The following is a 25,515-nucleotide window of genomic DNA, read 5'->3' on the forward strand; positions in this document are numbered from 1 at the left end:
TTTACATTAAGGGATATGAATGCGTCACAGTTTTCTGTAATTATTTGCAGTCTGGAACTGGCAAAGAACTTGGTGAGCTTGATAACGCAATGGACTACAACCTTCTCCCACCAAACTACCATACCGAAGAAGAAGATGAGCACCAGGTTGGCAATGGCACCATCTACAGCCGTCGCAAGATTGACAAGGTAAAAGCAAGGCTTGTCTGAGAGCTTCAGTGTTCGTAATTCATGATCACATACTGTTTCTAAACACTCCACTGTCAGGCTTCTAAACTGCGTGCCTATGTAAAAGTTCAAAACACAAGCATTCAGAATTGCAACTTCTATGAGAGTCACAAGGATAGTATTCTGGCTATTCCAACATTAGTAAAAACTAAATCGAATTCAGGGTTTCTAACTTCTGTAAGGAATGCAGACCGTGTTTAATCTGTCAAGCTTGGATTTAAAAAACCTCATAAATGCCTTTGTCCTGCGTATCACAGTCACTAGTACTAGGCCTGTCAGTTTGCTCTTGATCAGAGCTCCTACTCACATTATTATGAATGAAGGAAAACTGCAGTTGATCCACTCCTGAAAGAATGCACTGACAGCTGTAGCATCTCGGTTCAGTCTACAGCTGAAATAATTGGGATCTGCATGTTGAGTCAGGAAGCAAAAAGGGCAGTAGTCAGGAGGTTCCACCTCATGTACAGGGAAGCAGGCTCAGCAGAGGTCTTGAAGTTCCTCTCAGGTGGCTGACATAGTAGACCAAAAAGACATTGTCCATTATGAGGAGAACACAACACTGTATTTTACCCTTTGAAATGGTGCAGATGTCTTATCCTGCTTAGAGCGCGAGGTTGTTTATATGAAGTAGCAATTAGACTACAGATCACCTTCCTTCATAAGACAAGGACTGAAAACGAGTAACCCAGCTCAGTCTGTTGCCATCTCACTCCATGAACACTTCTGCGTTGGTCCCAAAGGTCACCCAATTCATTCCTCGGTTCCATGTGGGCTAGCCAGCAATCGATCTCCATCTGGCATTCTTCCAGAGAAAATCTCCTTGGAATACAGCAGACACGTTTGAAGGTGCCAAATATTGATCCTCTGCAGAGGCAGGTAGTATAGCTGGCTTAGAATATATCCTGCGTGGGTGAACTTCCTCTGCTCTCTCCATGAAAACTGGAGTACTCTTTGATGAGGGGTCATAAACAGTCACCAACAGACACGCATTCTTTATGTTCACTCTGACCAACCAATTGTTTTGTCTTCTGGGATCTAATAACAGCTGAATCCTTTCCATTTTGAAATGCTTGTAGCCTAATCACCAATTGAAATTTCTTAGGGCCTTCATGTAATAAATAACCATTGAAGCACACCGTTCCTCCCTGGTTTAGTAGGGCTATCTCTTTTCGGGCGAATTGGATTGTGCCTGGTCTTGCAGATTATACCATGGCGTCCTAGAACTCCATTCTGAAATCATTACAGTCGTAAGGGCCCAAATGCTAGCAGTATCTCCTTCCATTTTATCAAACACTGTGCATCCACCCGCCCCCTAGCATGCTTGGGTAAAAGGGATCGATTTTACCTCTAATGTTTCTGGGCCCTCTTCTGTCTCCTCTTTTAGAACATATATGGTCGTATGGAGGAGTTGACCTGGCATTAGTCCTGCTCTCCATGACAGCCCCTAGACACTTAAATGGCCTAGAAGCCCTGAAAGTTTTGCTGGTTGAGCAAGCACCCCACCTAAATCCAAAGGTTAAAAACCCTCTTCACTGATGATTGATCCTTATGCAGTGGCTGTGAAGTCTTGGACAATTGTTCCCAGTTCCTAGTGTGTTGCTGATGAGTGATCCTTAGGAATCTATCTCCCCTCTGAGGCTACATCCCCCAATTTTGGGGCCTGCCTATAGAGGATTAAATGGAGAAACTCCATGATAATGGCTAAATTTGCATTGCAAAGGAGGCATACAGGCTGCTGGGGACACTCAGATTGCACTTCTGGTTCAATCCATTCCCGTTCCCTCATCCTTTTTCAAAATCGGAGTGATGGACCCAACAGATTGAACAGTTTGTATTGGCTTGTCCAGTACAACTGAATACCAAATCTTTGGGTCTTTTGAGAAGTAGCCAGTGTGTATTATCATCTAGCATCACAGCTACCTTCCCCACAATATAGGGCCAGGGCACTCCATCCTAAGGTATTCCTCACTTTTCTATCCAGGTGCCTGCAAAGCCTAGCCTGGATGTAACAAACTGTCTTTGGCATTGCACCGGTGGACAGTCATTCAGGATCACTGGACCAAACTAGTCTCTAATGCCCTCAAAGATATGACAACAGTAGGGGACATGAAGGCAGCAAGGGCTGAGCTCACAGCAGAAAATGATGCTGTTCTAAAGAGAATAATGACCAGTGGTTATCTTGCCAGCTGACAGACTGACTCACTTGTAAGTGAAAAATCCTTAGAAAAACCAGTTTGCCTCCACTGTCATCACAAAAACGGTGCCAATAGTGCTTTGAAACTATATTCCTCTGCCATTCCATCATGAATTAAGGCATATGGCGTGCTGAAGAATTAATACTTGTTAGATAAAGCGTGGGAAGTGTAACAAAAGTATTTGTAAGACAATTGATGGGGATACTTTATTTAGAAATCAACAATACCGTAACATCAAAAATCTGTGAAAATTGTTTTCTCTCACGCCAAAAGATCCTACAACTTTCCCACATAGAAAAGTGAGGAAAATGTGATTTTTGTTCAGCTAAATTTGTGGTTTGCAGGGGATTCTGGGTTAGAAAACATGGGGGAATCTTCCGCAAGCCATACTTCCCTTGACCTCCCCCAACCCCGGGTCTCTAGTTTTCAGAAATGTGTGGGTTTGGTACGTTTCCCTGGATGGCCACTGAACCCGGGGCCAAGAACCCAGGTTCCCCCTTGCAAAACCAATTCTTTTGTGATAGATAATTTTGATGTCTCCTCATTACGCTTTGGGCCCTTGCCTGTCACGGTTACTTGGGCCACCAACACAAGTGAGGTTCCATTTGTATCGGAAGACCTGGGGGAACGCTGGGTGACAGGAAATTTGTGTCAGCCCGGTAATCCCACAACTTTCCCACACAGAAATTTGAGAAAAAAGTGATTTATTCAGCTAAATCTGAGGTCTGCAGTGGATCCTGAGTAGGAAAACGTTGGGGGTCCACGCAAGCCATACCTCCCTGTACTCCCCCAGGTGCCTAGTTTTCAGAAATGTGTAAGTTTGGTAGGTTTACCCAGATGGCCGCTGAGCCCGGGGCTGAAAATCCAGGTGACCCGCCTTGCAAAACCAAATCGTTTTGTGACAGGCAATTTTGATGTCTCCTCAATACGTTTTGGGCCCTTGCCTGTCGCGGGTACTTGGGCTTCCCACACAAGTGAGGTACCATTTTATCAGGAGACTTGGAGGAACAGTGGATGGTCGGAAAATTGTGTTTTTTCTGATACCTGAAGATTATGATACAGTAATGCAAGAAATAAGGGTGACTTAAGTCACATTTTAATGTTTGCAGGGCATTTTGAGTTAAAAAACCTGGTTGGGATCCATGAGAGGTACCCCACCCAGTACTCCCCAATTTTGTTTGGGTTACAAAAATATCTAAAGTTGTTAAATTGTCCATAGAGACAAACTAAACCTTAGCACAGAAAGACAGATAAGGCAAATATGACTGCCTATCCATCTGTTCCTCAAGTATACACACATACTGGTTGAATTTGGCATGGTGGTGAGTGAAAGGTTCAAAATGTATGTTATTAACAAGAGATTTCACAAAAAGGGAATGCACTGTTAATAATTAAAAGGTCAAAAACCTGAACCAATGGCTCACAGCTTGTGAGCTTTAAAGCCACGACAAAGCACCAACCTCTTTCTCTTCCAGGGGATACTCATCAATAGTCATAAGCACTGAATTATCCCCACCCATGTGCGGGATCCCGCAGCATATAGAAATATACATATATATATGTGTATGTGTGACCAAAAGTGCCTAGCACTACCACGACATACATATATACATGTATATAATTTTTTTTTTGAAATCTGTTTATTGGCATTTTGTTTTTTGAAAAAAATTCAACAATACAAAGGCACTGCAGTACAATCAAAATGACTTTGCGATTGTTCATGGGCGGCACTACACTAACATCACGATTAACAAGGGCGTAAAGGTGGAACACGTAATCAGTCCGTATGCAGGATGTAAGCGCCCAGGCGTGTCCTCTGTTTAGGAACAAGAGATTAATACACTTCCCCTCCCAGCAAGGAAGGGGACAAGGTTTGCCTTCCCAACCCAACCCTAGATAAGAAACACGTGCAAAGGAACAGAACAGCTAACTGCGACACTGTCACCAAAATACATTATCATTGTTTGCCCCTATTCTCGACCCCCCAGCCCATGTCCCCCCTTCCCTCTGTTCCCACCATTAAACGTGCATGGCTCTTCACTAGGTGTTGTCTCGCCGCTGTGTCACGCAGTGCTCAGGAGAGTGTGTCTGGTGCGGCGCTCCCTGCGTCCCCACCCCTCTCACCGGGCGCGTTAGCTGAGCGCCCCACCGCCCCCTCCTCCTCAGCGGCTCCCGCCTCCTGTAGGGTGTTCAGCATGTGTTCCCACCTCTCCGCCATAGGCTCCTTACGGAGTCCCACAACTTCCTCCCTCCTGATGGCCGTCCATTCCGCGCGAGCCCAGGACGAGAGCGACAGGATCCACGCCCTGATGGCGGGCGGGTCCCCTGCCTTCCATCTTCTGGTGAGGAGTCGTACTGCCGTCACCATCCCTAGGTCAAGGAATCTAGACGACGCCTTATCCGTAGGCGGCCTCTTAAAAAGGTGCAGGAGATACTCGGGCCAATTGCAAGGGATGACGCGGCCAGTGATTCGCGCGAGCAGTGCATGAATGTCCCTCCAGTAGGCGCCAAGGCTCGGACAATGCCACAGAATGTGGAGGAGATCTGCATTCACTTCTCCGCATCTAGGGCAAGACGCGTCCGCTCTGTGAAAGTATTTATTTATCAACTCAGGGGTGAGATAGGCCATATGCACTATATACACCTGTATTTGGCGGAACCTCATATTCCTGGGGATACGGACTGGGCTTTTGAGGAGCCTTCCCCATTCTCCATCCTCTAACGCTCGCCCCATGTCTCTCTCCCATTTCGCCCGTACCGGGGCTAAGTCCTGCTCCGTATGCATCCGCAAGGACGCGGCAAACCATTTAACTAAATGTCTGCCGCATCCCATAACGTGTAGGTACTGTACCGTCAAATGCTGCGCCGGCTCCTCCGCGACATCGCCCCTCCTAGCCGCCATATGTGCTGTCAGGGACCTATGTATTAGGAAGCCCCCTGGAGGAAGCCCAGTCTCCGCGACCAGAGTCTCATAGGGTATTAATACTCCATCCTGGTAGAGATCGCCCAGCGTCTGGACGTCCGCTTCATGCCAACGTTCCAGCATGGAGTGGGTGAGCGTCCCCCCGCCTCCGGGCGAGCCCTCCAGAGGCACGGCTGGCGCATACGGGCGCACCCCTCTCGTGAGGTACAGGGCCCTGCGAAAGCATTTGTACGCTACCGCCAATAGTGGAGGAGTGGGACGCGTCGGAGCCGCCAGCAGATGGAAAAGGGCAGTAATCCGTTCCAGTGTGTACGGTGGGCCTGCCGTAGCAGTATCTTCCCTGCCTCTGTCCGCCAGCCAACGGGCAACCCACTGGAGGTGCGCCACCAGGTAGTAGTGTTCAAAGCAGGGGGTGGCCAGCCCGCCCTTGTCCGTGGGCAGAAACAGTTTCCCAAGTGCCAGGCGGTGCCGAGACGCACCCCCGATGAAGTCTCTCAAAATCTTATTGAGGCTAGAGAAGAAGGACGCAGGCAGGAAAATTGGCAAGTTCGCAAAGTAATAGAGGAGGCGGGGAGCATCACCATTTTAGCGAGGGCCACTCTGCCCGTAGGCGACAACGGGAACGTGGACCAGAAGCCTATTTGAGCTCTGAGCGCCGTCACCGCTCTCCCCAGGTTCCCGTCCATTAGATCCGTCTGCTGGCGGTAAATCTGGATTCCCAGGTATTTGAACGTGGTTGCCTGCCATTGGACTCTTGTGCCATGGAGGCTGTACTCTGGGTCCGCCACCCCCTCTCCAAATGCGTACAGGCACGACTTACCCGCGTTGACTCGGAGCCCCGAGAGGTCAGCGAAGCGACTCAGCAGCGGGGCCAAGAGGTCCGGTATGCGACTCACGTCACAGACGAAAACCATTAAATCGTCGGCGTACGAGGACACCTGGTGGACCCCGTCACCGAGTGGGATGCCATCGGCCAAAAGCTGTCTCATGGCCGCAGCCAAGGGTTCCATCGCCAGAGAAAATAGGAGCGGTGATAGGGGGCAACCCTGCCGGGTGCCTCTACCAATTGCCACCGCCTCAGAGACATACGGTCCCATCCGGACCCGGACCACGGGGTTGTTGTACAAAAGCCCCACCATCTGCAGAAAATTTTCATCCAAGCCATACGCCTCTAACACTGCTGACAGGTATCCCCACTCCAGGCAGTCAAAAGCCTTTTCCAGGTTGAGCACCAGGCATCCCGCCCTGGGCCAGGCTGATGTTGCTTCCGCCGCTACTCGGAAGTACCTCCTAAGATTCAGGGACGTGGACCTCGCTGGCACAAATCCATTCTGATCCGGGTGCACTAAACGTGGGACCACCGGTGCCAGGCGCTCTGCGAGGAGTTTGGCGAACACCTTATAATCGGTGTTCAGCATCGCCAGCGGGCGGTAGGAACCCAAGGACATGGGGTCCCTGCCAGGTTTAGGTAGGGACACTAAAAACGCTTCCCTCAGGGAAGGCGGTAGCCGGCCGGCGTCCACTGATGCCGTGTACACCCGCAGGAGCTTAGGCGCCAGGATATCACTGTTAGCTTTGTAGTACTCGGCCGGCAGACCGTCTGGCCCCGGCATCTTCCCGGACGCCAGCGCGCGGATTGCATCCCCCACCTCCTCCAACGTCAGCGGTGCACCGAGCTCTTCGTTTTGGCTGTCCTCAACAAGAGGCAGTGCAACCGACTCCAGAAACTCTGCCAGCTGGGGCGTGCGACCAGCGCTACGCGACCTGTAGAGCTCCCGGTAGTGATCCGTCAGCATTCGGTGGATTTCCCGTTGCGTGTACACCACCGACCCGTTAGGAGAGCGGAGCGCGCCTATCGGGGCCGCGTGGTCGGTGCTTCGGACTAGCCAGGCTAGCAGGCGGCCAGCCCGGTCCGCCTTTGAGTGTGTCCTGGCCGTGTGTGCCGCATAATTGTGGCACCTCAGCTGTTCAAGCAGAGCTGCATGCTCCCCGCGAAGCTCCCCCAGTGTACGTGCGTGTTCGCCTGTTCCTTCCCCCTCCCTTTCGCAGCGCAGGAGTCCAGTTTCAATACGGGTTAGAGATTCAGACACCTGTGCGCGGATATTCCAGGTGGCGCCCACGCAGTGCCCACGCATGGTCACCTTGTGAGCATCCCATTCCACCCCTGGGTTGTTCTCCGTGCCCTCGTTCTCTTCGAAATATGAGAGGATAACTGCGCCCAGTGATGACCGAAATTCAGCGTCTTCCAGCGCTGCAGGCTGTAGTCGCCAGGTGGGCACCGGGGGTCTTTCCGCCTAACTGAGGTGGAAGCAGTGAGGATTGTGATCTGAATGGGTTCTACCTAAGTACTCCCTCCTGGACAGTAGCGGGAGGAGGGACCGAGAACCTATCACCCGGTCCAGGCGGACATGAAGGCCATGCACAGCTGAGTAGTATGAGTATATTTTGTCCGCAGGGTGTTGTGCGTGCCAAAGATCGTGCATGTCCCAGTGTAGTAACCAGTCCCTAAAGCCCTGTGCCGCTGATGTCGCCGCCACTACGCGCAGGGGTGGGAAGGAACGGTCCAGGTTCGGGTCCAGGACCATGTTGTAGTCCCCGCCCAACACCAGGGGAGGCCCGTGTAATTCTGGAGGATGGGGTTTAGGGATGCCAGGAAGGCAGGCTGGTCTGTGTTAGGGGCATAAACGGAACCCAGCAGCATCTCCTGCCCATTAAGCCGCACCCGGACAAGGGCGTACCTCCCATCAGTATCCACTTGCGCGCTTAAACATACAAAGGGGACGCCAGCTCTCACCCATACCAGTGCGCCTCGCGCATGTGAAGAGTAAGTGGTACCATATATCTGCCCTCTCCATCTCCTGCGGAGTTTGTCCAGCTCCACCTGTGACATGTGCGTTTCCTGGAGGAGTGCAATCCCCACCTTGTGGCGCTGCAGGTAGGCAAATATTGAGTATCTACGCGACGGGGTGTGCATTCCGCGGACGTTCCATGTCATAATAGCGGTACTCGTCATGGCGTGTGCTGGAATGCAGTCAGCTGGGGGATCGGGGGGTTCGTTCCTCCGGGCCGGAGGGGGTGCTGGTGCGGGGTGTTCGCTAAGTGTCGCTTCTCGAATATGTAAATGAACTGTAACATTTCAACTCGACGGGCGATTACCCAACGGGGCAAACGTCCAAACCTGATAATACAAGTACTCTTCAAGGCAACGTGTCCGCTGTTAGAATGCGTGTGGGGAAGCGCGCAGTCAGTAGCGTAGTGTGTTAGTCCCTCTCTCTTAGGGTTTTTGGTGGTGATCATGCAGTGTTCAATCGGTGGTGCACGCCTGAGTGCCCAGGCCGGTCCATGAAGCGCCGTACACGCGGGGGGAATCCCCCCTCGCCCAAGCGCCAAGCGCAGCCGCATGCCCAAGGTGTAATGTACACTCAGCGCCGAGGCCCCCCGCATGCGCCAGCAATACATGTGGCAGTCAAGGAAAGGATACAATATGCGCTGTGCACAGTTCAGACAATGAAGCTGGTGGACCCCAGTCCGTCACCGCTCATGCTGTGAAGTCCGCTGCCTGCGGTGTGGTGAATCACACACCGGCCGGGGGTACACAGCCGCAGCGCAATGCGCTCAAAGCTCCAGGCCCGGTATCCACCACAACAGTACATTAGGCGATCAATGAAAGGATACAGTATACAGTTGGCTCAGTCCAGCCTGCATATCAGAGTGTCCCAGGGTCGGCTTCAGTCACACTATGAAGTCTGCTGTTTGAGGCGTAACCACTGGCATAACAACGTCATCCGACATCTCCGTGGATGGCGACGACAGCCGGCTGGCCTGCGCATCGCCGTGCTGACTGTGGCTTAGGTCATTGCTGATAGACGCTACACCCAGGGTCGCCACCGCCTCCAGGACTTCCTGTCTTTCCTGCCGCATTTTCTCCGGGCTCGGGGCGGCCTGCCCCAGGCCTGTGTTTCGCCGAGCACCTCTCTTCCTCCTCCGCCTCCTGGAGCGTTGCTCCTGCCATTCGCCCTCATCCGGGCCCATTGGTCGCAATCCCGACCATCGCCCTGTTTCTTCCAGCCATTCCCAGACTCCTGACGGGGCCTCGAAAAAGCGCGTGCCCACTTTGGTGACCACTCGTAGGCGCGACGGGAAGAGTAAGGAGTAAGGCAACTCCAGTGCTCGCAGTTGCATCTTCACTGCCAGGTACGAGCCGCGTCTCCTTTGCACAGTCGCCGTGTAGTCTGGGAAGAACAGGACCTGGCTGTTGCCCACCTGGATGTCCCCCAACTTCCGGCTTTCACGAAGTACCGCGTCCCGGTCTCTATAATTGAGGAGCTTAAAGAGGAACGGGCAGGGTCGAGTCCCAAGTTTGGGGGCTTGCGCCGGCACCCTGTGAGCCCTTTCCACCACGAAGTGTGGTGACAGCGTTCCATCTGGCAGAAGTGTCCGCAGCCAGCCCTCCATGTACTGTTCAGGGTTCTTCCCTTCTTCCCCTTCTGGCAGGCCCACCACCCGGACATTGCTGCGCCGGGAGCGCCCTTCCGCATCCTCCGCGCGGTCTTCTAGTGTGTGCACCCTGTCTATGAGGTCCTGCAGGGCAGAGGTGTGGCTACGCACCACCGGCTGTAGTTCCTGGACTGTTTGCGGTGGTCCGCATGCAACAGCGTGAAGTCGGAGGTGACTTTATCAAGTCGGTCTTCCAGGGAGGTCTTGGTTTGTGCTAAGGCAGTTCCAATGCGCTCCACCGCTGCTAAGACAGTATCCATTTTTGATGCCAGTGTTGCCACAGGCTCCGAATCGGCCCCCCGCGATCTTGCAGTGCGCCCGGGCCACCCGGGCCTTGTTGCTTCATCTGTGGTTTGTCACGTAGTCTGCCCATTGCAAGTTGCTGCGCCGTGGGCATCGACACTCCCGGTTCCGGACCAACAGCAGCGGCGCAGAGGTCCCCAAAACACCAGGTCCGCTGCACGTCAGGAGGGTCAGCGGTGCGTGTCAGCCGGCCAGCTATTCCCAGCCAGTGCGGCCTCCAGCTAGAACTGCATGTGGAGAATTCACCAAGCGGTAGATTGTTCACCCACTAATAGGGACGTGAGCTGGGCTTAGACCGTCGTGAGACAGGTTAGTTTTACCCTACTGATGAGGTGTTGTTGCAATAGGTACGCTCAACCAGTTGGGCCGAGGGAAGCAGCCGGCAACCGTCTCTCCAGCGTTTCCCCGTCTGCCGCCCCCCCAGCGGCGACCTTGGGGGGAGCAGTCCTACTCCGGCAGGCCTCACCACGCGTCGACCAAGCGCTGAAGAGTTGTCTCAGGCCTCCTCCAGTAGGTGACCGCGTTGGGGCGGTTAGGGACTGGTCACCGCGTGGACCGACTTCAGGCCTGCAGCGCGCACTCCCTGACAGACGGGTGCGGGCGCAATCATCAATGTCCCCCCAGATGCACCCCAACTCCTGCCGCACCAGTGGGTTCCTCACCTCTCAGTCCTGCAATGTTGGCGCAGTGCCGGTGTCCTACGGCGCCCTCAACAGATGAAGCGATTGTCGCGGACTTGGGGTTGGGGACCAGCCTCCCGCGGGCACCCGGGGTCGCTCCTATTTAAAAAATGGCGCCCTTGCAGCGTCGTCAGCGGTCAGACCCAGCCCCATGCCTCGTTCCTCCTTCTCCTGCACTCAGCCTTGGCCCTCGGCCCGTTCGTCAGCGCAGCCAGTTGATGCACAGCAGGTTGTGTCCCAAGCGCCCACCAGCTGCCAGTCCACTTCGTGCCGCTCTACTCACAAGCCTCTCGATGGTTGAGGAAGCAGGCATGCGCCCCCAAGCGGCGCCGCTCGCCGGCCAAATGAGGGCTAGTTGCAGTGGAACTCCGCCGTCAGTCGCCCCCGCCCAGGCACCCCGGGGCCGCCTGCCACACCGATGAAGTCAGGCCCGTCAGTGGCGCCCCCCGCAGTCTGATGCACGCCTGTGGGTAGCAACACTCTGCTCCGTGCACCCCCACTCCAGTAGCACAGAGGGGGGCGACGATCTTCACCACGCTCAGGCTCACTCCACCAGCGCGAACTCAGGGGCCAGGGACGTCCGCAGCCGGAGAACAGCCCAAGCAATCCGTGGGGGGGAGGGCCTCCTTCAGTGACGGCGGGCAAAATGGCGTCCGACTCGAGATGGCGCCCGAGGGGACGGAAGCCACCCCCTCGGCACCCTGCAGCTCCGGCCTCCGCCGCACAATGCCCCTGCTCGTGGCCCAACTCAGCCCTTATGCCCCCGCAGCTGCCGGACAGCCAGGTCGTGCCCCAGTGTTCCGCCGGCCGGCAGCAGACCGCAATGGTGTCCCCGCAATGGCCGCTCACCTTGCTCGCCGGCCACTGGATCCCCGCCGTGCTCCACAGTCCGTCGGAGCCCACATGTTCAGGTGCGTCGCTGGCCGGAGACTCACCGCCGCCTCTCTCCTCACGGTGTGCGTCCCCCGCAGGCTCTCACAGCGGGCCTTCCTCGCTCCGCCGCGGCACAGGCAGCCGCAGCCCGCCGTCCTCCGCACCCGGCGCCTCAAGCTCCATTTCCTGCGGGGTCTCGCCTACCAGCCTCCTGCACAGTCCCTTTAGCACCTCAGGTCACCCGGCCCCCGCACCAGGGCCGTCGCTGTGTACCGGCGGCTCACTCGGGTGTCCGCAGCTCCGATCGGGCCAGCCCACTCCGGCACTATCACAGCCCGGGGTCTCCCAGCCTGGCCGGGCTCCGGCGGGTTTCGCACTTCTCGCTCTCCCCCTCGCCTCCGCAGCCCAGCAGGCGATTTTTCTCCTCTCCGGCCTCGTTGACTGCCGCCCCGCACACCGGCGGACTCCTCAGGCAATCCCGCACCTACTCCGCCCGGCACTGCTAAGCAAAAAACACTTTCACAGGGGAATTACAGGATAACTCAGGGCCCTACAGACGGAGCTCTAAGGAGTTGCGTCCGCCATGTTGCCTGGCTGGCCACACCCCCCATATATACATGTATATAATAACCATAAATATACAGCCTAACATATTTCCAATAGGGCAACATGCTAAAATGACATAGGTTTTTCTTGCATAAAAAAGCAGTATTACACATAAATGTTGTAATAGAGAACATACACTGAAAAATTGTCATACAAAAAAAACTTTCTTTTCATACAGAAAACCAGGTAAAAGAAGGCATTTGGCCTAAAGGCTGCATAGATGAATAAACATCACAGTACTGTAAAAAACTGCCACCTTGCCTTTAAGGCTTCCAAGAACTTGGACACTGTGCCTTTAAGACCTCATGGAGCCCCTCTGCTCCCATCATGCACCACAGGTGACAGTTAGGTCAGTTCTTTTTTCCGGCTCGTTCTGTGAGGATCCTGGAGCTTGAGCTCGACAGTTTTTGATTTTTTTCTAGACAGAATTTTTTTTTATATCTTTATTCAACATCTTTTTTTGTTGGCTGATATTTATTTATCTTTTCTGACAGTTTTAACATTCTTTTCCGTCAGAATGCCAGCATTATTCCACAAATGTCCATCTTGTCCATCTTGTGGGAAAAAAATGGCTAAATCTGATCCACACTCTGTGTGTATCGTGTTTTTGCCTTCATCTCATGTTCCTGACACTTGTAATTATTGTCAGCTTTTTTCTAAGAGGACTCTTAGAGACAGAGAGAAGATTAGACTTCATGCCCTGCTGGGAAGAAGTATGACTAATTGCAAGAGTGGCCTTGGGAGTGGCCAAGGTCCTTCTTCTCTTCTAGAACATCGAAAACGGCGAAGATCTACCTCTCCTGAGTCCAGGAAGAATAAGATTCCTGATTGCTTGCCGTCAACATCGAGATCACCGTAGAAGAAGCATCCGAGACACTCTTCAGCGTCGAGGGACCGATCGCCGTCAAGACAACGACATTCTCCGTCGCACAAAAGTAAGTCGATGTCGAGACATACTTTGGGCTCAAAGTATACTGGTCCCGAGAGACCTGATAAAAACCAGTCGACGTCGAGACATCCGTCGACGGCAAGAAACTCTCTGCCACCTTCGAGGAGGTCGGCGTCGAGGAGTTTCACAGCGAAGACTCTGTTGCGAGCTTACCGACTGACGGCGTCGAGATCACCGTCGCAGTCGAGGCGCTCGCCATGGAGAAGATCGATGCCGAAGAAGCACTCAAGATGTTCAACGTCGAAATCCCCTGATCGACGCCGAAGGCGCTCGCCGCGAGAACGACACCGAGATCGGTGAGACGAGAATCATCCAGCATCTCGCCGCGAGGAAGTCGACGTCGAAGGCACACCGGCGATGTCATCCAGGCATCGGTCGACGTCGAAGGACAAAGATCCTGTGGCCGTGTCTGAGGAGGTTGCAGAAGGAGACAGGTCGACGTCGAGATCACGACGTTCGGAGACCTTCATCGTCCCCAGGCCTTAACATTGTCGAAGTTTCACCGGAGGGCTCTCCTGTCCCACCCAAGAAATCTCATCCCTTTAACCTGTTGCCTAGATGGCTAGAAGGGACTGGACATTCGGTGAAAGGGGGTGGTGACCAAGGAAGTCCGGATTGGGATTATTTCGCACTTACTTTCCATCAAGAGTTACCAGAAGTCCCCCTCCGACTACTTCATCGAGGGTTTCTCCAAAAAGAACCCCGAGAAGATCAAGATCTCCTGTCTCCCGCCATACAAAATCACGGGTGTGATCTCGTTCGCATCACACTTCCTCTCCCAAGAGGAGGAGGCAAAGATCTCCAACGTGGTCGACACCCACCAGATCTTCAATCAGGAATTACTCTCCAACTCTGTCAACAACACCACCTTCCAGAGTTTCCCCGATTGATGACATCGGGACTTTCAATGATATCCTCTGCAAGGGCACCAAAAAAAAATTCCGCACTATGTCTACTCCTTCGGTCTCCACATCTATCATTTTTGAGACACTACATCACCGAACATCTTCCAGCCTCATAGAGCCTGCCATGCAGACATTCCTAACCCCAGCCACAGTTGATTCTGTGCCATCTCGCATTGCCAAAAAATACAAGGCTCTGGCTCAAGACCCTCTTTTTCTGCGCTCAGATCCCCCACCAGACTCAGTTATTGTGGCGGCTTCCAGAAAAGCACGCTCTGCTTCATCTTCTTCTTCATGTCCTCCTGAAAAAGACAGCAAGAACATGGACTCTCTTGGTAAGAGGATGTGTAACACCTCAGCCTCGGTGATGAAAGTTGCCAGCGCCTCAGCTCTGTTAGGGAGATACGATAGATCTCTCTGGGACTTCCTTTCCAGGTTCACGGAGAAACTGCCGAAAGAAGATCAGCAGGACTTTCAGGAGATACTGCATGAAGGTGGTTTGGTGGCTAACCAGGTGATTAGTGTGGCTGCTGATGGATCTGATCTGGCCGCCCACGGTTATTCCCACGGTGTCTGTTCCAGGTATTCGGCTTGGCTACGCCTCACAGGCCTGAAGCCGGATGCTCAACGAAGGATTGTCAACCTTCCGTTTAATGGTTCTTCGTTCTTTGGTGCTCATGCTGATGATGAGATAGCCAAGATGAAAACGGAGTTGGATACTGCAAAGGCAGTTGGTCTGGAGAAACGGAAGGAATTCAGAAAATGCTTCCGTCCCTACCACAAACGCTCCTCCCAAAAGAGGGTTCAAACCCCTCAGTGGTTGTCAGTTCCAGCAACGAAGACCTGGCAGAGGCAGAGGATACAATAGACAGCAGTCATCGGCGGCCAAGCAACCAGCCAAACAATGAGCAGAGGGTTCCTCGGGGTCCTTTACCCACTCAGGTAGGAGGAAGTATCACCTTTTATCTGGCTGAGTATTGTTCAAAATGGATACTTGCTGAGGTTCAAAGCCCCACTTCAATCAATTCCTCCTCAAAGCCAATTCAATCATCATCTTTTACTGTTGCAACAAGAGGTGGACAGTCTGTTACAAAGAAATGCCATAGAGAAGGTTCTGAAGCACCAGCAAGGTCAAGGAATTTATTCTCGTTACTTCCTGGTCGAGAAAAGGGGCGTGTCAAGAGAATACAGACAGATTCTAGATCTAAGACTCTTTAACAGGTTCATCCGCAAGGAGAAATTTCGTATGTTGGCCCTACACCAGATCTTCCCGCTGCTACATCAGGGAGACTGGATGTGCACTATAGACTTACAAGACGCCTACTTCCACATTCCAGTGTCCAACAGGCATCGTACATTTCTCCGTCTCCAAGTAAGCCGTCATCACTTTCAATTTTGAGTTCTTCCGTTCGGGCTCAAGTCAGTTCCCCGAACGTTCTCCAAGTGTATGGCGGTGGTGGCAGTTTATCTCCGAAAGCGCAAGATCTTTATTTACCCCTATCTGGACGATTGGCTACTGAAGAGTACCGCCCCATTGTTACTTCAGAATCATCTCAACTACTGTCTGCAGCTGTTACACACGTTGGGGCTTCAGGTCAACTTCAAAAAGTCAGTCCTAAATCCGACCTAGAGAATCCATTACCTGGGCGCCTCTCTGGATACCGTGAAGGCAAGCGTGTGTCCTTCGGAGGAGAGATTGTTATCGATCAGGAGCAAAGGGTGTGATCTCCTCCCACAGTCAGACAGGTCTCGTCTCTGTTGGGCTTCATGGCCTCTTGCGTGTTCATCGTTCCCAACGTGGGATCGAACATGCGTCCTCTGCAGCAGTCTCTGGAAAACCAGTGGATGCAAGTTTCAGGTTGCTGGGAAGACTGTGTGACTCTGATTCAGTCTGCCAAGGACTCCATCAGATGTTGAATGAAAAGATCGCACCTGTTGGAGGGAGTTCCTTTTCACCAGGACATTCCCTCCCAGACCATAGTCACAGACGCCTCCCTGTAAGGCTGGGGAGCACACATGGGGTCTCTTCAAGTCCAAGGTCTCTGGTCAGAGACGGAACAGGGATCACATCAGCTTCCTCGAACTACGAGCCGTTCACCTGGCTCTCAAGTCTCTGTACTCCTCTCTACGGTCAAAGTCTCTCTTGGTTCAGACGGACAACACCACAACAATGTTTTATCTGAACAAGCAGGGGTACACCAGGTTGAGAACTCTCTCTCTGGAGGCACAGACCATTTGGAAATGACTTCTAGCAAGAGGGCTCAACATCATGGCCATTCATCTTCCAGGAATCATGAACGCCCCAGAAGATTCACTCAGCAGGGACTTCGTAGAAGCGCACGACTGGGTGCTAAACACCGAAATCACTCAAGACATCTTTCGACAATGGGCAGTGCCAGACATCGACCTCTTCGCAGACACGGCCAACAACAAATGCCCCGTCTTCGCGTCCAGGTTTCCCCAACCAGGGTCACAAGGGAATGCCCTTTTGATTAACTGGTCTCAGACATTACTGTACGCCTTTCCACAACTTCTACTGATCCCGGCAGTAATCAACACATTTTACAGGTCCAACACCAGAATGATCCTGATAGCCCTGAAGTGGACGTGCCAGTGGTGGTACTCGGACCTTCTACAATTGTCATAGGTGCCACACCGCAGGCTGCCTTGCCGCCCGGATCAGCTGTCCAAGAACGAGTAGAGAGTGTTTCATCCCAATCTGTCCTCTCTCAGATTGACAGCATGGCTCCTGAGGTCATTAAGTATGGACATCTAGACTTACCAGCGGACTGTATGTCGATCCTGAAAGAAGCCAAGAGACCTTCCACTAGAAAATCCTATGCTTGCAAGTGGAAACGGTTTTACCTGTGGTGCAGGGACAATGCTCATGATCCGGTCAAGGGTCAAGAGCAGGTACTGTTGCCATACCTGCTACATTTGGCTAAGTCTGGCTTGCAGTTCTCTTCGATTAGGGTGCATCTAGCAGCTATGACTGCATATAGGAAATCTATATCTCAAACCTCTTTTTTCAAAATACCAGTGGTGAAAGATTTCCTTGAAGGGCTTAAAAAGGTTTACCCCCCCCCCCCCAGTGAGATCCCCTTCTTCTCCTTGGGATCTCAACATAGTTCTTACAAAGCTGATGGGTGCTCCCTTTGAGCCCATTCATAAAGCCGCTCTGCAGCACTTTTCATGGAAAACTGCATTTTTAGTCGCCATCACTTCTGCCCGCAGAGTTAGTGAGATACAGGATTTGTGTTGTAGAGAACCTTATACTGTCTTCCACGCTAACAGGGTGGTTTTAAGAACTCATCCCAGTTTCCTGCCAAAGGTTGTTTCAGATTTCCACATCAATCAGGCTATCACACTTCCTACCTTTTTTCCCAATCCCTCTACTCCTTCAGAGAGGTCCCTCCATTCTTTGGACCTCAAGAGGGTTTTGAAATTCTACCTTGACAAAACTAAGTCCTAGACACATACGGACTGGTTGTTTGTTAACTATGGTGTCATAAATACCGGTTCAGCAGCCTCAAAGAGGTCCATCTCTAGATGGATTGCTTCTTGCATATCCTTGGCCTACCAACTAGCTAATAGGGTTCTTCAGGACAAACCCAAAGCACATTCTACCAGAGAGAAAGCTTCTACTACGGCCCTTCTGAGAAATGTGCCTGTGTCAGAAATTTGCAAAGCAGCTACATGGCTCCCAGTTTATACTTTCATCCGCCATTACTGCTTGGATTCTGATACTCAGTCGGATGCCCAAGTTGAGAAAGCCTCTCTGATGAATTTGTTTGCTTAATGTCATGTTAAGATGCTGCGTCACATGTTTTTCTATACTATTTGCTCGTCTGCGAGGTAGTGGGTATGAGCTTGCTACTCTATTCAGTGCTTATGACTATTGATGAGTATCCCCTGGAAGAGAAGGATTAGTTACTTACCTGTAATCCTAGTTCTCTTCCAGGGGTATACTCATCAAAGTCATAAGCAACCCTCCCTCCTCCCCGGACAAGCATTTTTTTAGTATATTTGGTAGTGATTGCATCTGTTAATCAGGTTGCTACAAGTTAGGACACCGTAAAAAAGAACTGACCTAACTGTCACCTGTGGTGCATGATGGGAGCAGAGGGGCTCCTGGGGGTCTTAAAGGCATGGTGTCCAAGTTCTTGGAAGCCTTAAAGGCAAGGTGCCAGTTTTTTACTGCACTGTGATGTTTATTCATCTATGCAGCCTTTAGGCCAAATACCTTCTTATACCTGATTTTCTGGATGAAAATAAAGGTTTTCTTGTATGACACTTTTTCAGTGTATGTTCTCTATTACAACATTTATGTGTAATACTGCTTTTTATGCAAGAAAAACCTATGTCATTTTGGCATATTGCCCTATTGGAAATGTGTTAGGCTGCATATTTATGGTTATTATATACATGTATATATGTATATATGTATGTCGTGGGAGTGCTAGGCACTTTTGGTCACACATACACATATATATATGTATATTTCTATATGCTCCAGGATCCCGCACATGGGCAGGGATAATTCAGTGGTATTTGACGTTGATGAGTATACCCCTGGAAGAGAACTAGGATCACAGGTAAGTAACTAATCCTTACAGGCCATTCACTTACCTTTCATACATGACACACATGTTCACATCACCATCTTTGGCCCCAGCACATTACAACACTCAAATCAACAGACAATGTAGAGACAATGTACACCCTGGCAGAGAAAGACAGAAAAGACAAATATTACTTTAAAAGATCTATTCCTTAAGTACACACTCATAATAATGAAAAGGTTAAAAACTTGAACCAATGACTCACAGCTCGTGAGCTGTAAAGCCACGGCAAGGCACCCACCTGTTTACAGGCCATTTGATAAAATGTTCACTCGTGACACACAACACCATTCACACCTCCACCGCGGGCCCAGCACATTACAACATTCACATCAACAGACAGCATGATTCAAGGGCCCATCACTTTCATACGCCCACATGACTGACACAGCAATCACACCGGCTGGTGGTTGACATAGTGTGTACAGTGGCATTTTGCTAGCAGAGTGTGTAATGACCAGCAGCCAGTCACTATTCGCACACATTTGCGTGGGCAGCCAAACGCCAGCCCACGCTCACCGCCAGCCAAGCGCCAGCCCATGCACACTGACAGCCAAGCACCAGCCGACCCACCCGCACGGCCAGTCAAGCACCAGCCCACGCACACCGCCAGCCCACACACACTGCCCGACAAGTGCCAGTCCATGCACACCACCAGCGAAGCGCCAGTCAATGCACATTTCCAGCCAAGTGCCAGTCCATGCACACCGCCAGCCAAGTACTAGTCCACACACACATTCATAAATATTTTTTTAAAAGAAAGAAAGCAATAACCCAATGGCTCTAGATACAAAACTATAACTACAAACAAAACAGTGGTAACTAAAGACATTATTCTAATGCCAACCGTGAAACTCAACAACTATAAAACCATACAGACCAGGCAGTACACTATTAGACTCACTGTTGCCTCCAAAAACTCTTTTGAGTGTGATACAATCTGAAACATGTGGGCACATACAGCCCAGGATTAGAAGGACAATCAGCACAGTGCATACCACTCTCTTATCGCATACCTCTTCGCAAACAAACTCTACATCTCTTACAGGGATTGTTTGTTTTTTTGGCCATGGAAGGAATTAAATTGGGAAAGTGGCGATATTTCAATCTAGCCTCATCCTCCACCACTCCAACTCTATGAACACTTGCCTGTTCCACTACAACAAATCTGCTAATCACAGACTCCTGAAACTGAACAAAAGTAATCTTTGAAGCAAACTCCTTGAACACAACAAAAGCAATACAAGTTGCTAGTTTGAAGAGATGGATGGGCAATTTCTTATACCAAATGTAAGCTTTACGAACAGCAGTATAAGGTTCTAACCTCTGAGCTACTCTATCGACACCACCCATGTGCTTATTGTAGTCTACAATGCACACAGGATTGTGCACTTCAGCAAACTTACCCCAAACAGTCACAGGTGAAGTACTGTCATCATGGATGGTAGTCAGTATGTGCACATCCCTCCTGTTGGACTTGGCCCTTCTGGCAGGTTCACCCCTAAACTTTTTGCTTTTAATGGTGACCTGGTGATGATGATTTTTGGTTTCTGCGCACTTTCACTGTGTCCCAGTGGAAAGTGCGTGCTCACTCTGAGTGCATGTGGTGAGATAGGCCTGCCCTCCCATAGGAATGCATGGGGAATGTATGTGTCCCTGGTAGTTCCTGATGCGTGGGGTGTAAAGGCTCTTGTCTGGTATGTGGGGACTCGTGTGATTGAATGCTGCAAAATGATGTATGCGGCGTGTGTGTGTCTAGTATGGAAGTGCCACTTCTAGACATGGGTGTGCGTGTGTAGTGAGTGTGCTGACACGTGATTGGCTGGAGCCTGGCTCCAGGAAGTCTGGATGGGTCTGCCCAGTGGTGAGTGGAGAGATTAGCATGAGTGATGTGAGGGAGGGCTGCACCTGGGTCCTGAATAGGGCTGGGCTTTTCCCCACACAATGCTGGCTCCGCTCCCTGTGGTGCGTCTAACGACCCCTGCCTCCCTAGTGAATGAAAAGGGTGCTTGAGCACATCAAGGGTGCTCCAAAACCAGCTGCGACTGGTTTCTCCTCCACCCTGCACCCTGAGACAAAGTGATTTCAAGTATAAGAAGGGGCTGTGTCCCCACACAAACTGTTCTCTTCCAGGATCCTACCAGAGGGGGCTGCTGCTGTTGCTGGGGCCAGGAGGACCTCCACTTGGAGTGCCTCCCTGCCTGGAGGCCCAGTGAGCTGGCTCTGGGCCCAGCCTTGCCCCCCTGTCTGCCTCCAGAACCTTGCTGGAGCTTTACTTTTGCCCCTTGAGATTAAGAGTGCTTCATTCTTGCTGCTAGCGCCTGGGAGCGCTCGATTTCGCTTATAGCGCTTGGCAGCGCTTTTATTTTCCTCTAGCGGCTGCCCACGCCGCGTATTACGGTGTCCTGGCCCTAATTTGCCTTGTGGCCACTGTTGCACCCTAGCGGGTGCTCACCCTGCCAGGGATTCCGCCTTGGACCTGGAGCCCACCCCGGATTGTGCCCGAGATTGCTCCCGCCGCCGGCGGCGTCCGAACCGGAAGTCAGGCAGGCCGGGGGCGGGACGAGCGGGACAACAGGAAGCTGACAGGAGCCCACCCCGCGCTCCTGCCGCAGAGGAGAGAAGCCGACGTCTGTTCGTTCCCTGGGGCTCCCAAGAGTGAGGGAGAGCCCCGGAGATCGCAGAAGGAGGACAGCCAGAAAGACAGAACCTCGCCGCCTGACAGAGACCCGGTGAGTGAGGCCCGAAGATCAGTATCGGGGAGGAGGGCGTCGGGGCGCGTTGCCGGTGCCCGCCCCTCCCCTCCAGTGTGTAGAGCCAGTTGAGGCTTCGTGGGCCAGTGGTTCTGTTCGAGTCCCCCAGAGCGGGACTCCACCGTCCAGGGGTCATTGTATTTTGCGCCCATGAGGGCTCCGGGGGCCATTGTCGTTGTTGAGTCCCCAGGAGGGGGGACGCCAGCCAAGTAGCCCCATTTGTTTCTTGAACCCTGAAAGGCTCACGCCGCCCCATTTGTTGTCGAGCCCCGAGAGGCTCCAGCCACAGTTAATTTACGAGCCTGCGAGGCTCGAGGCGGCATTTCCTTGTTTCGGAGTCCCCTGTGAGGGACTCCAATGTTCCAGGCACATTTCTTGAGAGCCCGAGAGGCTCAGGGCATTCCTGTTTTTGAGCCCCAGAGTCTCCCCACGCCCGCAGTTGCTTTACGAGCCTGGAGAGGCTCGAGTGCCAGCTCCTTGTTCTAGAGCCAGAGAGGCTAACCGCCCACATTTGTTTGAGAGCCCAGAGAGGCTCTAGATGGCATTTCCTTTCTTCAGAGCCTGCGAGTCTCCCACGTTGGCCCCATCATTGTTTACATCAGGTGCCCAGCACTTTGTGGGCAACTGCCACGTTTAGGCCCCTGACACTGGGACACAGGGCGTCCTAGCCCTAGAGAGGCCAGTTGGCCCGGGGACTGCCACAGGTGGTGACTAATGTGATTTTTGCGCAATTGTGTTCTTTGATACACCTCTGAATATTCTTAGGCATCATGTGTTTTCCTTCCCTGCACCTCTGAATGTGTTGTTTATGCATCATGTGCCTTGTTCCTTACACCTCTGAATGTATGTTATGCATCATGTGTTATGTGCTTATACCCCTACAGGTATTGTGATACTGAGGTGGTTGTTCTTTCTAGTACAGGTGGTGCTAGTGAGGTCCTAGTTCCCTACGAGACATTTTCCTAAGGTGGTTAGGGTTGCGTAGGTGGTACTTACCTTTACCAGTGATTACTGGTGGTGTGCTAAAAGTGATTATTATTATATGTTCTAAGTGATATTCTAAGTGCTAAGTTCTAAAAGTGCTGATTCCTGACAGTGGTCCAGGTGGCCCTGTCTTGTACATATCCCCTCTAAATTCTGCCCGTGCCTGTTGGCAAATTGTAAAGTGTGTGTTTTTATCTAATGTGTTTTTGTGTAATACAAAGGCTATTTTTATATATAACCTTGTGTGGAGTTTCCTTTGTGGTGGGCCTTGGGTGTTGTTTCTGGGGGTGCATGCGCAAACACTTAACTCACATTGCCTCCGAGTTTAGCCTTACTGCTCGTGCTACGTTACCAAGGGGGTGAGCAGGGGTTATCTTGGCGTATAACTCCCTTGCCCTGACGTGGAAGTGGTGGTCTCTGACTGACTTTGGCGCAAGCCCTGGCCAGCCAGGGATCCCATTTCTAACATTGGCTGGCAGCGTAAGGGATCCCGATTTGTGTTTGCGCTGTACCACAGTAGCAGCTGGCCGCACTACAAAACTCTGCATTTTAGATAAATCACATTTTGAGGATTATTGTTTTTTTGAAGTTCCATATTTCTTCTCCTGAAGGTATCATTGTGTAATTGTGTCCAGTACATTTGTTCCCCGCCCTGCGCCCAAAGTTGGTACCTGTGTCACGTGTGGTCAGGTTGAGGAATCAGGGGTGGTAGAAACTGCCTTACCAGTCCGAGGGGAAGGTTGTGTGTGGATGAATGGTGTGTGGCACTAGACAAATGAGGGTGAGTTCTCTAGGATAGGGAGCTTGCTGAATACCTTGTGAATTGTGTACTCCTGTGTAAGCTCAGACCCCTAGGTTCCCTGTGTAATCTTGTCTCTGTAACGTCCTGCCAAGTTGGAGCCTGTTTTTGATTTCAATGATCTAGCCACATACGGTGTGTGGGAGCTGAGAAGGTTCTGTGAAGAAAGAGGCATTGGGGCGGATAAGTCAGGCTGGTATGAACTTAAGGACTGCATGGCCAGATGGCAAAAGGATCAATGGGATCTTGAGCTCAGTGAGGAAAGGGCCTGGGCCTCACACCATGAGGGTGGTGGGTCTGTAGGGAGCCCTGAAGATTCAGAAGAGGAGGGAGAAGATGTCAGTACCTGGACGCCAGTGGAGAGTAGTCCAGTGTAGGAGGCAGGACCTCATCCCTTTCCCTGTCCCCAGAGGAGTGGGAGGATAGGAGGGCAGAAAGGGAGCACCAGCTGGCCTTGGAGAAGCTCAGGTTAGAGCATGCCCAGGCTATGGCGCAGCTGGAGGTTAAGAAGCAACAGCTAGAGACTGAGAGGGTCTTAGCGCAGGAAAGGATAGAGGAGGCTGAGAGGGCCTCCACCAGAGGTGAAGTAGCTCAGGAGGGTAGACTATCCCCTGCGCGCAGTTTTAATTTTCTGGACTCCCCAGGGCGGGTTGAGTCCAGTGGTGGCAGCTCTATAGACTTCAGTGCAGGAAGTCCGCTTCCCAGTCCCCAACGTATGGTCCCTTGTTCCCAAAAGGAGGAGTTAAGGTTGAAGTTCAGGGGCAGTAGGAAACTGTCTCACCAGAGTTGGGTTTTTTTTGTGGATGACTGTTGGGAGGCAATGTGGGAGTGGCTGGCGGCTATTTCGGATGATGAGAGGGACGGAGTACTGGATATGTTTCTCAAAGAGCAGTTGCTCAGTGTTTGTTGTCCAGAGTTGCACCAGCACCTGTTGAAGTCTGAATCCCTTAGTCCTTGGGCGCTTGCTGAGGAAGCAGAGCGCTGGAAAAGTGCTAGAGGTTCTCTAGAGTTATTGGTGAGTGACTCCAAAAGTAGTGGTTCAGGTATCTTCCAGCCCAGCGTGGTGGAAGAGGCTCAGTGTAGCCCAGCTAGGTCCCAGGATAGCGAGGAGGGTGTAGGGGCTCACTGCCTGGCTCAGTGGAGCAGGAGTGAGTGGGAGACCGAGGGTCCCCAGACGCACGAAGCCCTGCCTCAGGACTTGGATGGTTTCTGTAGGGAACACCAGGTTGGGGACCTAGGCTGTCCTGTTGGTCCATTTGAGGAAGATCTCCTAGTGAGTAGAGGACCTGGAGCGTCTGTAAACAGAGCTCCTGTGGTTCTAGAGTCTGGCAGTACCGCTCCGGTAGGGAGGGTACAGGAGTCCAGCGTGAGGAGTGATTGGGGGATGAGTTTCCCAGTGGATGCACCAGTGGACCAGGGACTAGACAGTTGGGCTAGATCTTCTTGGGGGGACCCGGGTGGCGCCACTTCTGTTTTGGGGGATCGTCACGCACTGTCAGGTGGACAGGGGATGGGAGATCTGCGCCAGACAGACAGTCACACAACATATGTGTCATTTGTTAGCCTCAGGGGGATGGTGTGTGAATCCCCAGAAGTCCTGGAGTGCCAGGCAATTGTTCCACCAAAGGCTTTAGACCAGAGGTTGGAAGGCCAGGTTCAGCATCAGCCTGACCTGAAGGGTAGGACGACTGTAACCAGTGTCCTGACCGGTTCTTCTTCCAGAGGAACCTCTCCAGTTGGGAGAGTGCAGACCTCTGGAAGGGGGTGCAGAGGGTGGGAGAGCCCACCTCTGACCCCGGTGCAACCTGAGGGGTTAAACCCTGGGTTGGAATGGCGTTCTAGGTGTACCCCCCGTCGGAGGTGGAGGAGGTAGGGGGAGGAGAGGCTTCCCTGAGACTCCTGGTCCGCCTAAGGTGTAGACCCTAGGCTGGAGAACCAGTGGCAGTCTAGACCTGTCCTGCAGACAGGAAGAGTGGAGAATGGCTACTATGTGCCAGGGGTTACTACCCCCCGATCTGCGAATAGGCAAGGACCAGTGGCACCTGGGTGGCCTAGGGCCTGGTCCTGGCCGCGGACAGCTCGGGAGTACCAGTGGGGTAGCCCAGTTGGACCAGACAGTGGTGTTAGAAGGAATCCCATAGGTTCACCGTGGCGTAGAACAGGAGGGTGTCCCTGCAGTTGCGGGCCCGCGTCCGTGTTCTA

General features: G+C 52.2%; 1 protein-coding gene across 5 annotated transcripts in view; it reads left to right on the plus strand.

Annotated features, from left to right (window-relative positions):
• The window catches only part of DKKL1 (dickkopf like acrosomal protein 1), a 1,301,767-nt gene that overhangs the window by 608,033 nt on the left and 668,219 nt on the right, over positions 1-25,515 (plus strand). For all 5 annotated transcript variants that reach the window (XM_078655082.1, XM_078655084.1, XM_078655085.1 and 2 more), the window contains one exon: positions 51-188. In XM_078655082.1, coding sequence (XP_078511208.1) covers positions 51-188 — 138 coding nt within the window. The remainder of the gene's footprint in view (positions 1-50; positions 189-25,515) is intronic.

Source organism: Lissotriton helveticus, chromosome 7 (genome assembly GCF_964261635.1).
Source record: "Lissotriton helveticus chromosome 7, aLisHel1.1, whole genome shotgun sequence".
Classification (NCBI taxonomy): domain Eukaryota; kingdom Metazoa; phylum Chordata; class Amphibia; order Caudata; family Salamandridae; genus Lissotriton; species Lissotriton helveticus.